The 12,103-nt window shown below is 39.3% G+C and overlaps 1 protein-coding gene across 1 annotated transcript; it reads left to right on the forward strand.

The window, feature by feature from the left end:
- The first annotated feature begins 1,862 nt into the window (after positions 1-1,862).
- LOC117289245 (ubiquitin-conjugating enzyme E2 variant 2-like) lies at positions 1,863-10,181 on the forward strand. The gene is made up of 4 exons (XM_033770273.1): positions 1,863-1,977; positions 4,406-4,554; positions 5,667-5,789; positions 7,145-10,181. The coding sequence occupies exons 1-4, from the start codon at positions 1,974-1,976 to the stop codon at positions 7,277-7,279; spliced, it is 411 nt and encodes a 136-aa protein (XP_033626164.1). The 5' UTR covers positions 1,863-1,973; the 3' UTR covers positions 7,280-10,181.
- The last annotated feature ends 1,922 nt before the right edge of the window (positions 10,182-12,103 follow it).

Here is a 12,103-nt window from a genome sequence, read left to right on the forward strand (position 1 = left end):
GATCTGCTTGGGTGTTATATAATACTCAATACTCAACATAGAGATTTCAAGGAGCTGGTTATAATCAGCAAATAGTGCTTAAAGGCAGTGGACATTAGTGGTAATTACTCAAAATAAATATAAGGATAAAACCTTACTTGGTAACAATAATAGGAAGAGGTTGATAGTATAAAACATTGTGAGAAACAACTCCTTCTGAAGTAACGCAGTTTTTGAGAAAGAAGTACTTTTCCACGAATTTGATTTCAAGACCTTAGAATTAGATTTTGATGTCTCAAAATCAAGCATCTGATCAAAAGCACACAACTTCGTGTGACAAGGGTGTTTTTTTCTTTCTTTATTATCTCGCAACCTCGATGACCAATTGAGCTCAAATCTCCACAGGTGTGTTCTTTTATGCATATGATGAGAGACAACAAGTGAGAAGACTGGTCTTTGACAATTCAGTGTCTTTAACAAATTTCTGTACATGTGGAATGGTTGTTTGGCTGGTAACCTTTTGTTGCTGTTGTGCTTCAAGCTATGTTTTGCAGCTCAAATTCGGCCCACGTCTTAAAAATAAACTAGAACCCTGGGTCCTTTACAGGAATGTTCACATTCTACAAAATATCATTTTCACACTATGTATTTTTTTATATTTTATTATGGTTATAAAACACAGATATATTTTTGTATATTAATAACTTCTGTTAAAATCTCTATAAGTCCAACCAATATTTATTTTTTTCCGGAGAGACCCTCAAACAGGCCTGGATTTTCATAGAGGTCACAATGCCATGGCATTTGTTGCACTGGTCTTTGCCTTTGTGCCCCTTCAAAAGTTGCCTGGCTAGAATGTAGAGCTTTCAAATTAATGAAGTGCCCTTTGCAAAATAAAACGAAATCACCCTCTAGAAATTGAAAATTCCAGGCCTGATGTAATATTTTTGTTAAACGGTTGGTATATAGTCATTGATAAAAGCATGAGAATAAAAATAAATCATATGTTATCGATTGTATTACAAAAAAAATGTATAGATATTATCATTTCAAACTTTCTCCAATCTATAAAACATATTTCAACTTGAATTTCTGCAATAAAATTGTTTAAAAAAATTAAATACATATACCTTTAATAGCATCTTTCACCAGAGCGGAATGGGAATTAACTTTCTCTTTCTGAACAATATTATGTAAATTTCGTCTAAAAAAGACAATTCAGCATGTGGATTGAACTGACCAAAACAGAATTTAATTTGACTTACAGCTAATCAATACTGTCTTGCCCACCCACACCGAGACACATTCCCCATGGCTGAGTAAAACACCCCCACCCAACCCCCCACCCCGACCCCACCCCACCCCACCCACCCAATGTTTGTGATGTATAACTCCATTTGATCTGCCCCTGCCTTCAAGTTTTAATGTTTTGAGACTTGGAAGGCGGCAATAGTGACATAATGAGTAGTGATAAATAAATGACCAGCGTCCACTACCAATCAACCTTGTAATGTGTGAATCACTGAAACTAGAATTGCTGCCTCGGGTTCATGAAGATGTTTTTTTCAGAAAAACTGCTTAGCAAATTCCTATGCTAAGCAGATTTTTTTATGGGGGGGGCCGGGGGCATGCAGTCACAAATGTTAATTTATGGACTTTTGGCTGGTAACCAGCTTCTGCTTAGCAATATTGTTTGTGCTTAGCAAGTTTCTATGCTTAGATGCTTTGTGAAATTGGGCCTTGTTGAACAATAGAGCAAATGGTTGAACGGTGGGTCATCTCCATCATAGAGCTATAAAATAAGTGTCCACCGTATAAATAGTGCACGGTCGGTGGGGGTGCGTCAAGAAAACAAATCTGACGAGAGAGGGCGCTATTGGAGGTAACATCTACACATCGGATACTGACTGGCCTCGCACCGTTTGTGTGTGACACGAATCGCAAATTTTTGCCTAGTTTCGTGTGTTTTGTACCCGAAACCCGAGCCATTAAAAATGAGTGAGTATATATTCTTTTAATTCGTCAATTCCTATTTTACTCTGTGTAAAATTTTAGTTTTAAACTGAAACCGAATGTAGTGTAAACCCCATAAATCGAAACCCCTTTTTGCGAAAAGATTTTACGACTAGATAATAATTATTACTAAGGACCTACTAAAAAGTACTAAGACAAGAGTTTTCGTCATTGACGAATGGCTAGATTAGTTACGGAGATCGTAACCCTGCATTCTCCCGACGGTAGGGAGGGTTGGAGGGTTACGCAAGTAATGAATGGCCTGACAGTCGATCACCACACGACTCTCTAGCATGTCTAGCCGTCGCTAGACAGAGGTTACTCAAGAGCAGAGGCGCAGCGAGAGGGTGACTGCATTACAATACATACAAAACCTAAATGGGTACCGGTCAACTCGTCCCAAGCCAACTCGGTCCCAGTCAACTCGGTCCCAACCAAGTAAACTCAGTCCCAAGACAAGGAAGCTTGCACGGGCGGGAGGGACAGCAACCCAAGTTATTTGAATCGAGTTGACTTGGTCCAAAGCGAACTCGGTCCCAGTCAACTGGGTCCCAGTCAACTGGGTCCCCAGTCAACTCTGTCCCAGTCAACTCGGTCCCAAGTCAGCTCGGTCCCAAGTCAACTCGGTCCCAAGTCAACTCGGTCCCAAGTCAACTCGGTCCCAAGTCAACTCGGTCCCAAGTCAACTCGGTCCCAAGTCAACTCGGTCCCAAGTCAACTCGGTCCCAAGTCAACTCGGTCCCAAGTCAACTCGGTCCCAAGTCAACTCGGTCCCAAGTCAACTCGGTCCCAAGTCAACTCGGTCCCAAGTCAACTCGGTCCCAAGTCAACTCGGTCCCAAGACAGGGAAGCTTGCACGGGTGGGAGGGAGGGCGGGCGCGGGGAGGGACCGCAACCCAAGTTATTTGAACAATATTATATTTTATTACATTTGTTATTTATTTTCGACCAAAACATTAATTTCCTTAATAGGCCCCCCTAGTTTTAGTTTTTTAATTAGTAGATTTTGGATATTATTTATTATTCTTACATATAAGTTTAAACTTGAAAGTTTTCTTTATAATTTAAACCAAACATTATAATTTCCTTTCTTTATTTTTTAATGATTATGTAATTCGTACTGTTTTTATATTATTTAAATTTAAATGTAAGTTACTTGAAAAGAAATCAAAGAGGATTCAACTATTAATATTTGTCAATTAATGAACTGTTGAGAGCCATACAAAAAACAATACTCTGGTTGAAAGCAAAGAGAACTTTTTTTTAGTAGAAATTTATTTGCCAACTCAATCAGTAATTTTCAAAAGTGAGTGTTGAATACAGAAACAAATGGTCGCTTTTGAAGGCATCGAATATTATAGGTCCCCGAACATCAGTGCACACTTATCCCGTTTCATGTACAAACAAAGTCAAAGGACATTCATTATTATTTTTCCAATTCAAAGAAAACATACAATTACTTCCTGTCAACCAGGCGGACCGAGTTGACTTGGGACCGAGTTGACTTGGGACCAAGTTGACTTGGGACCGAGTTGACTTGGGACCGAGTTGACTTGGGACCGAGTTGACTGGGACCGAGTTGACCTAAATAACCCTAGTTGCGATGACGTAACCCTCCTGCTGACGTTATCGCAACTAAAATAACCCATGTCATCATCAGCAAGCATGTTCAATTCAATCAACATGATCAAGAAGGAATGTCTTCAACCAAAAAGAGAAAATGTCTGTATCATGGCACCACTTTTTCATCTCATTCTCAAAGTCAAATGAGATACTCTTTTTGGGGGGAGGAAACTAAATAAGTAAAAAGTGGTGCCAGGTTCATAGGATGTCAATTGTCACTGTGTGGTTCTGAACTTTACAACACATATCAATCAATGATCATTCCTTGACAACTTGCTCTTGAAGATGTTGTGCACATGTTCTTTTGCTTTTTCCCTGTATTGAAACTCTGTGTTTCACTTGGTATGTCACAAGCACACCGTATTCATTCGCCTTTGAATAGCGCGAGTAAGCTTACCAGGTGTCTTGTCATCGTATAGGCTAATGCATGAATATTCCACCCTTTAAATTACTAACAATAAAGGGTATGTAAATTGTGCGTGTAGCTATGCAGGGAGACCTGTTCATTGGCTCTGACGTGGTCGACCGGTCGACGTACCTCCAAAACCTATGAACACTATTACTTAGAACCCAATACCTTGTGATTGCAAGTCCTGCCACTTGACCACAGTGACCAAACAAACAAACAACAACATGTCCTATTGAATGTCTGGATCAAACTAATGTGTTATAATTTTGTTTGGCTTACATAAATTAATGTACATGATAAATGCGATTTCGCAGTTCCGGCTGTCTATAAAAATGTTGTCACATCATACTAAACCTTCATGCTTCACCCCTTTTGTTTCAGGTTCTTACGTCGTACCTCGGAACTTCCGACTACTTGAAGAGTTGGAAGAAGGCCAGAAGGGAGGTGACGGCACAGTGAGTTGGGGACTTGAAGACGATGATGATTCATCGCTGACATTCTGGACTGGAATGATTGTCGGCCCTTCAAGGGTAAGAATGTAATAATTTTATAATAATAATATCAAAGTCTTGGTATTGGCTCTCTAATCCCACCCTTTCATGTCTCCCTGCATTGTTGTCGAACAATACATCTACCACTTTTATGGTCCAGTAACCCTTCCTTTCATTCTAAACATCCTTTGTCCTCGCCACTTCACTCCTATTGGTTCATAGCCACCAATATTGTTTCTGAAATAGGAACTTTGATTGGCTGTTATTTTCCCGCTTCTTTCTGGATCCTTTCCTTAATCCCTTTCCCCCTCTCTTTTTCTATAAATGGATATGTATTTGTTTGTACTTGTTTTATGCCTCTGAAGAAGGTCCGGATTGGATCGAAAGCTAAGGCCATCTACCCTATTCATTATTTAATAATATCAAAGTCTTATATAGCGCACGTATCTACCAAACAAGGTATTTAAGGCGCTGAGTATACAAACTTCCAGAAAGGTTATTACAGTGATGAATTCTGAGACCCAGTTATTTAGCACCTTATAAGGGTTTACAAGGTGCTACGGCGCATATAGCAGCCACAGCCAGGAACTCCGGGGCGTATCCCTTCTCTTTTCAATAAGTGTATGCTCTTTTTACATGCGTTACACAATACATGGGACCAACAGCTTTATGTCCCATCCGAAGGACGAAACAATAGTTAAGTGTCTTGCTTAGGGAAACAAGTGTCACGGCTGGGGATTCGTACCCACACTCTGTTGATCAGAAACATCAGAGTTTGAATTTGGTGCTCTTAACTGCTCGGCCAGACACTTCCACAAAAAAAAAATGTTGTACCCTTGGCGACCCAAAATTTGTTGACTTGTTCGGCCAGCGAGCAAACAAAACAGTTAAGGGATACAAAACAATACATTTTGACTTTAATCCTGCTTCAATGCAACTTTGAACCGATGGTCACCTAACCTAACTGATTCAGTGCAGCATAAGTCATTGAAGAAAGACTAAAGCACTTTGAGACTTTGGTTGAGAAATCTCTGAAACTTATTATTACTAGTATTATTAATACTATAATTGATAATTTGTTCCACAGATCATTTACCGGTCATTTTTTTTGTTCAATTTTAACCTTACTTTTATTGTCTCGTCTCTTGCAGTGTACCTGTGAAGGTCGTATCTTCAATTTGAAAGTAAACTGCGGAGCTTCGTATCCCGACCATCCCCCAACTGTACGGTTTGTCACAAAAGTAAACTTGCCTGTGGTTAGTCCTTCTGGAACGGTAAGTTTGTCCGAACACTCAGTAGGGCTGGAGTTGGTGGGGGAGGGGGTGGGGTTGATGGTGGGTTGAAAATCCAAACGATCACAGGGCAGATGTATCAACATTTGTATTGAACAGAAATTCTTTAACGCCAGGGTACACGTATGTAATTGTCAAACACGAGTATTCTCACTCTGTGTATCCCAACATACTGTACGTATGTATGCACAAAAAGTAACAAACCTGTGAAAAAACTTTGGTGCAGCATGGCAGTCCATCGCAAGTTGCGACATTGCCTCCCTGTCAGTCCACTTGGTCTCCACCTGATCCCAATTTCATAGCACTGCTTAGTGGCCGATCTTATGCTTACTGTGCGATTTCTATTTCATAGCGCTGCTAACTAAACTGTAAGCACACGAAAAGGCATGCTAACCTTCCGGTGCTTACCGCACACAAATAATTGACGTCACAATGCAAATATACGGTTAACGCACAATATGACCGCCCAATTTTTCTGCTAATCTGTGAAATACTCTAAGGCTTACGCAAATTTTTCTGCTCTAGTAAGCACGCAAATTTGCTTACTGTTAAGCAACGCTATGAAATTGGGCCCTAGTTCCCAAACAGGAAGACCACCTACATGTCAATAAGTGCTTGATAGCCGGCCATTAATCAGAATGTTGTGGGTTCAAATCCCGCTCTACACAGTCGACGGTTGTGAATGGCTTGTGACTGGCACTTCTGAACAAAGGTGTTGACAAAATAGGCAGACCACCACAGCACCACCACTAGTTCTAGATAGCTCAGTTGGTAAAGCACAAGTGTGGCAGGAGATTCTGTGTCCCCCCCCCCCCATATTGCGAACTCTGTACAAACTACTCATGATAGCGCCCTCTTTTGAATCATTCTCCTCCAACCCTTGTTTATTCCTTGAGGTCCCAAGTTCGAATCCCGCTCTAGTCATTAGACCGATCCACTAAGCTCCGCCCCATTGCGTATTGACCAATCACAACACAACGAAGGTACGACAAATAAGGTCGGACATGCGTGCGCGTATCTTGGCGCGCGCGGCAGAGTTGTGCAGAAAGGCATTGTAGAGCCCCACGTGTTCTTGCTCACACGTGCATTGTGGGCAGACCCTACTGGATCGGTCTATTGTATTTGACAGTCTCTGATTCAGGTTATAGGTTGAATTACTTGTGACTGGCACCTTTGAACAAAGATAGGGAGACCACCAATGTAATTCTAGATAGCTTAGTTGGTGGAGCGCCGGCAAGATAATCTTGCCTAGTAATTTTTGTTTTGCGCAACCACAAATTATTTAAACTTTACTCAGTCATTCTCTCTTTCTTTATTATCCTACAATTCAATTACAGGTGGATAAGTTACCCATCCTGCAACGGTGGCAGCGCAGCTACACCATCAAGGCAATACTAATAGCCCTCCGTCAATCCATGACACAAAAAGAAAATATGAAGCTACCCCAGCCCCCCGAAGGTACTACATATTGATCCCTCCGCTCTCCCCTTCTCTCCCGGTCGATATATCTTTCATCCATTGGCAGCTCCAGGTTTGTGGTAAACAGGGTCGGTAACACTAACACCATCTCCCCTGGTTATTCATATAGTGTATACTATAAACTATAAACCACGTAGGTACTCTTATTATCCGTAAGCCTTTTTGATTTAGACACCCCTATTGCAGTTTCGTTCCCCAAGACATACACATACTTCCTACTATAAGCCTGGATGATTAGTGCGACTAGCGTCAAAGTCCCAACTAGTGATCGCTGAGTTGAGTTGCAACTGCCCCTTTCAAACTACTTGGTTAATCGTGCCACCACTGCTACTACAAACAAAATTGCAACTTCCCGCTTTGTGAACCGATTGTGTTGTTCACCAAGTTGTTGCTCACCACTATTTACAACAACATAATTTGCTTACAAAAAGGAATCGGACATCAGTGACACAATCCTTCACTCCTTTCAGCATAAATTTTACTATATTGCGCCCGTGACAAACAATTTGTTGCAATGCGACTTTAGGCATTAAAAATTAATCATGACTAGTGTGGAACGCGCGACTGGTCAAGTATTAATTTTACTCGTCGCCCAGGCTTACTGCCTACATTTGAGTAGCTTGAATGAAAAACTTGAATGAAAAAAATGGTCAAGCAAGAAGGAGGAATGTTTGTAAATTTACTTTATTTTGCACCGATCTCTTTGACTGTGTTCCCCCTTTTTTTGGCTTACTATTTTTGCTGCTTCAATCCTGGATCTGCCACTGCCACACGCACCCTGCTGACCAAGCAAGTCCTTCTTGCTGTATATATATACAAAGCTCCAATGTAAGCTGTTTTGTAAGATCAGTTCCATAATGCTGGATTTTAACTCAATTAGTTTGTTTTATTTTCTCAACAAGGAGATATAGAACTCCACCAAAACCACCATCTGAAAGAAAATGTGATTCTTTAAGGTGATACTGGACAGGGCTATAGACATGATTATACTGGGTCTGTTGGTGGTCAATGGAATTACAACCTCTAAACCATGTTACTGCATGCGTGCCTACCGTTACATTATAATGTCCCCTGGTCATTGCCTTGGTGCCCTTGAAACGCTCCATAAAAAATGAACAATTTCCTCAAAGGGTGCCCTTTACCAAGGAGAAAATGTCTTGGTGCCCTTGCGCTTTCAAAAAATGAAGCATACAGGCCTGAAAGTCTGCTATATTTCCATACATATATACTTTCCAAGAATTACTGAACGGACACTTTACCAAGTTCATAAAATATTAAAATCATTTGGTCTTATAAAAAATGTTTATGGCCCAGTTTTTAAGAAAAAAAACCTGGAGTGCAGGCGAGATTGATGTTGAAGTTCAAGCCCCAACAATGTGTCTTAATTTGTAAATTGTATATAACGATTCCGATACAAAAAAATAAGAAGAAATTGTGTACACTTTCTTGAGTAACTCAAATTTCCTTGAATGCACTAGTGGAAAACAACTTGTGTTGATTCCTAACTCAACAAGCAGATTTTTGGGTATTTGGTTACACTTCAACCTGTAACCTTTGGTTGAACAAGATACTAAGATTTATATTCAAAATGATGTGTTGATTTTATCATATACATTGTATAATGGTTTGTATTACGACATCACACTTCAATAAGTCCCAAGTTGATCTGGTGAAAGCAAAGTCCGACTTTATTTTATAGTTCATAAGGGAGAAAAAACACTTGTTTAGCACCGTTTTTGTTCATCCGTAATACTTTAAAGCTTCTGCATATGTAGTAACGGCTGCCGACTTGGCAACCGCCCCAGTAAAGGCCCGGTCCCACTGCAGCGATAAAGAGAGCGAGAACGACGCAAAGATAACGCGTTCTATCGGTTGAATGAGCGTGTGCGTATTCTGCGTGGAGCAATTCAACCATCGTGATCATGATCGTTATCGTGATCGTTATCGTTATCGCTGCAGTGGGACCGGGCCTTAACCATCACAAGAGGGCAGTTTAACTAATTATCATGTAACAAAGACTAATCTTAATCTTTGTGAAGTGAAGGCCTGGCCCTTTTACTGTACCATTCAATGTGTTAATCATGACTTAGATTTGTTTTTTTTCATTATGAATTTTAGTAAGAAATATCACTAAGCATATTAATTAGTATTAACAACAAAATCAGGAAACAAAGTAATAAATTCTTCAACCAATCCTTTCATTTATAAAATAAAATGTGTAATCAACATCATTAAATTACTAAATAATGCTAAATAGTAGCTTTAACTACTACACTGTAGTCTAACTTGTAACAAATTATGTGTACTACACTTTCTTGATGTTTGATTTGTTTTTTTAGGTAAACAAAATAATTTCCCTCATGTACATCAGCTCATAAATTGGTGTAGCGATAAGTAGTCTTGTTTTCTGTGTTATTTAGGACTTTCTGTTTCAGTCTTTGTTTGTTTTATTCATGATCATCATTTGAATGAAGACGTTGCAGTTTATTGTCCCCAACCACTAACGGTGAGGTTTTTTATTAGACACTGCTTATTGCGACAGTTATAGTGAAAACCCAGGTAAATGCAGCAAAATGCAATGGAGTGTGCTGTGAGACTTCAATGCTAATGAACATGTAAAGGCCAAGTAAGATGCTGAATGCTGCACAGTGCAACCCAGTATAGGACTTGGGTTGACTGATAACTGCAACATAAAACAACTAAATTTTCCCCGTTGCATTTTGTTGCTTAACAGGTTCAGGATGCACTTTGTTTTAGTTACAGTTTTGTTTGAAAGCTTTTCGCTGAATCTAATCCCGTAGGAAAGGCCTTACCTTTCAGTAAGAACACCCTCTAGATTGTGTTTGGTGATTGTTCAAAGTTGATTATTAAGTTTGTAAAAAAAAAAAAAAAAAAGTCACGACGGTGACAGGGTATCCTGGCGGGCTCGATCTCACAAAAAGACACTTCGGGTCACTATCACCACAGTGATTTGTATTGTGGTTGTGTGGTTTAGACTGCAGGACTTGCAATTTTAAGGTTGTGGGTTCGAATCCCACAGTTTATTGCTGATTTCACAATGTCGACCAGAATAAGAGTTGTGGGTAGTTACTGAATCACAATTTCTTGGCTTGTGCAATTCATAGTCATAGAAGTTTAATCAAGTTCTCTTGATGATGGGGAGACCATCTAAACTAACAACAAAATAAATCACACTTGCTTAGCAATTAAAGGCAGTGGACACTATTGGTAATTACTCAAAATAATTATTAGCATAAAACCTTTCTTGGTGATGAGTAATAGGGAGAGGTTGATGGTATAAAACATTGTGAGAAACGGCTCCCTTTTAAGTGCCATAGTTTTTGAGAAAGAAGTAATTTTCCACGAATTTGATTTTGAGACCTCAGATTTAGAACTTGAGTTCTCGAAATCAACCATCCAAACGCACACAACTTTGTGTGACAAGGGTGTTTTTTTCTTTCATTATTATCTCGCAACTTCGATGACCGATTGAGCTTAAATTTCCACAGGTTTGTTATTTTATGCATATGTTGAAATACACCAACTGTGAAGGGTAGTCTTTGACAATTACCAATAGTGTCTACTTCCTTTAAGATTAACTATGGAGTTCCTTCCTCCATGGATTAACACACATTTTGAGATCAATTGTGTCCCTTTGTGAAATTGAACCCCTGGATTAATATCTGAGTTAAGTTTGATTGTGGATTTGTATGTAAAAATGTTGTGTTTTATTTCATTTGGCTGATTAAAACAACGACAAATTATACGATGATTGTATGAGATGGTATCAATGATTACAAATTCAAGGCCTGGAATTTTATATGTAAGAGGGCAAGGCTATTTTGTCAAATAGTTTGCTATTTTCGTGGTAAACTATTTATGAGGTTACACACCTATATTCCGACACCCCTATGCTTCGACACCCCTGTGTTCCATCAACTCGGCCTATATTTTGACATCCCTATGTGCCGACACCCCTTTATTCCGACACCCCTATACTCTGACACCCCTATGTTCCATACACCCCTATGTTCTGACAAGACAAGTCATTTTCGCATAATTACTACTCTGTTGATGCTTATAAAAACACAAGTTGTATTACAGGTTTCCCGGCGAATTTCGGGTCCTTGAGTGAAAAAAGGGAAAAAAACTAAATAAATAAGTAAATAAGTCCTATAAGCCCTACGTTCATGGATTTTGATCTGTAATTCCCAAAGCACTTATTTTGTTTTTTAAACAGGTCGGACCCCACCCTCTTCTGTGGCTTGTTGTAAAAAGGACATTGTTAAGGCATATATATAAAAACAGAGCAGTTTTATTTAATTTATTAAACATTTTTTTTGTGGGTGTCACTGGTGGGTGTGCCCCCGCCCCCTCTATCTCTTCTGATAACGCCACTGCTAGCGGTATCAGATGATAAATATGTGGTTCTTCATTGATATAGATTCAACGGAACCTCATTTCCGAAGTTAAAACACAAAATGTTACCTTTGGTCCCCTTCTTTTTTATGGGCAAACACTTTCGATATCACATCGATACACTAATAAAAGGAGATTACAATAAACCAGTATCACCGACTGAGGGCGTACGACCACCAACAAAATAATTAATATTATGAGTTATCGCTGAGGGCGTCCTTAGTCAGATCTCCATTTTTACCACAAACTATTTTATTGTTTACAATGTTTCCCCAAAACATTTTATTTGTTTAAAACATATTAAGTTATTTAAAAAATATTTAACAATTCTAACGAATTTCTCTTTGCATAAGAACTTTTCTTGATTTTTTTTAATGAGAAAAACGTATTTTTGTGAC

Source organism: Asterias rubens, chromosome 4 (genome assembly GCF_902459465.1).
Source record: "Asterias rubens chromosome 4, eAstRub1.3, whole genome shotgun sequence".
NCBI lineage: Eukaryota > Metazoa > Echinodermata > Asteroidea > Forcipulatida > Asteriidae > Asterias > Asterias rubens.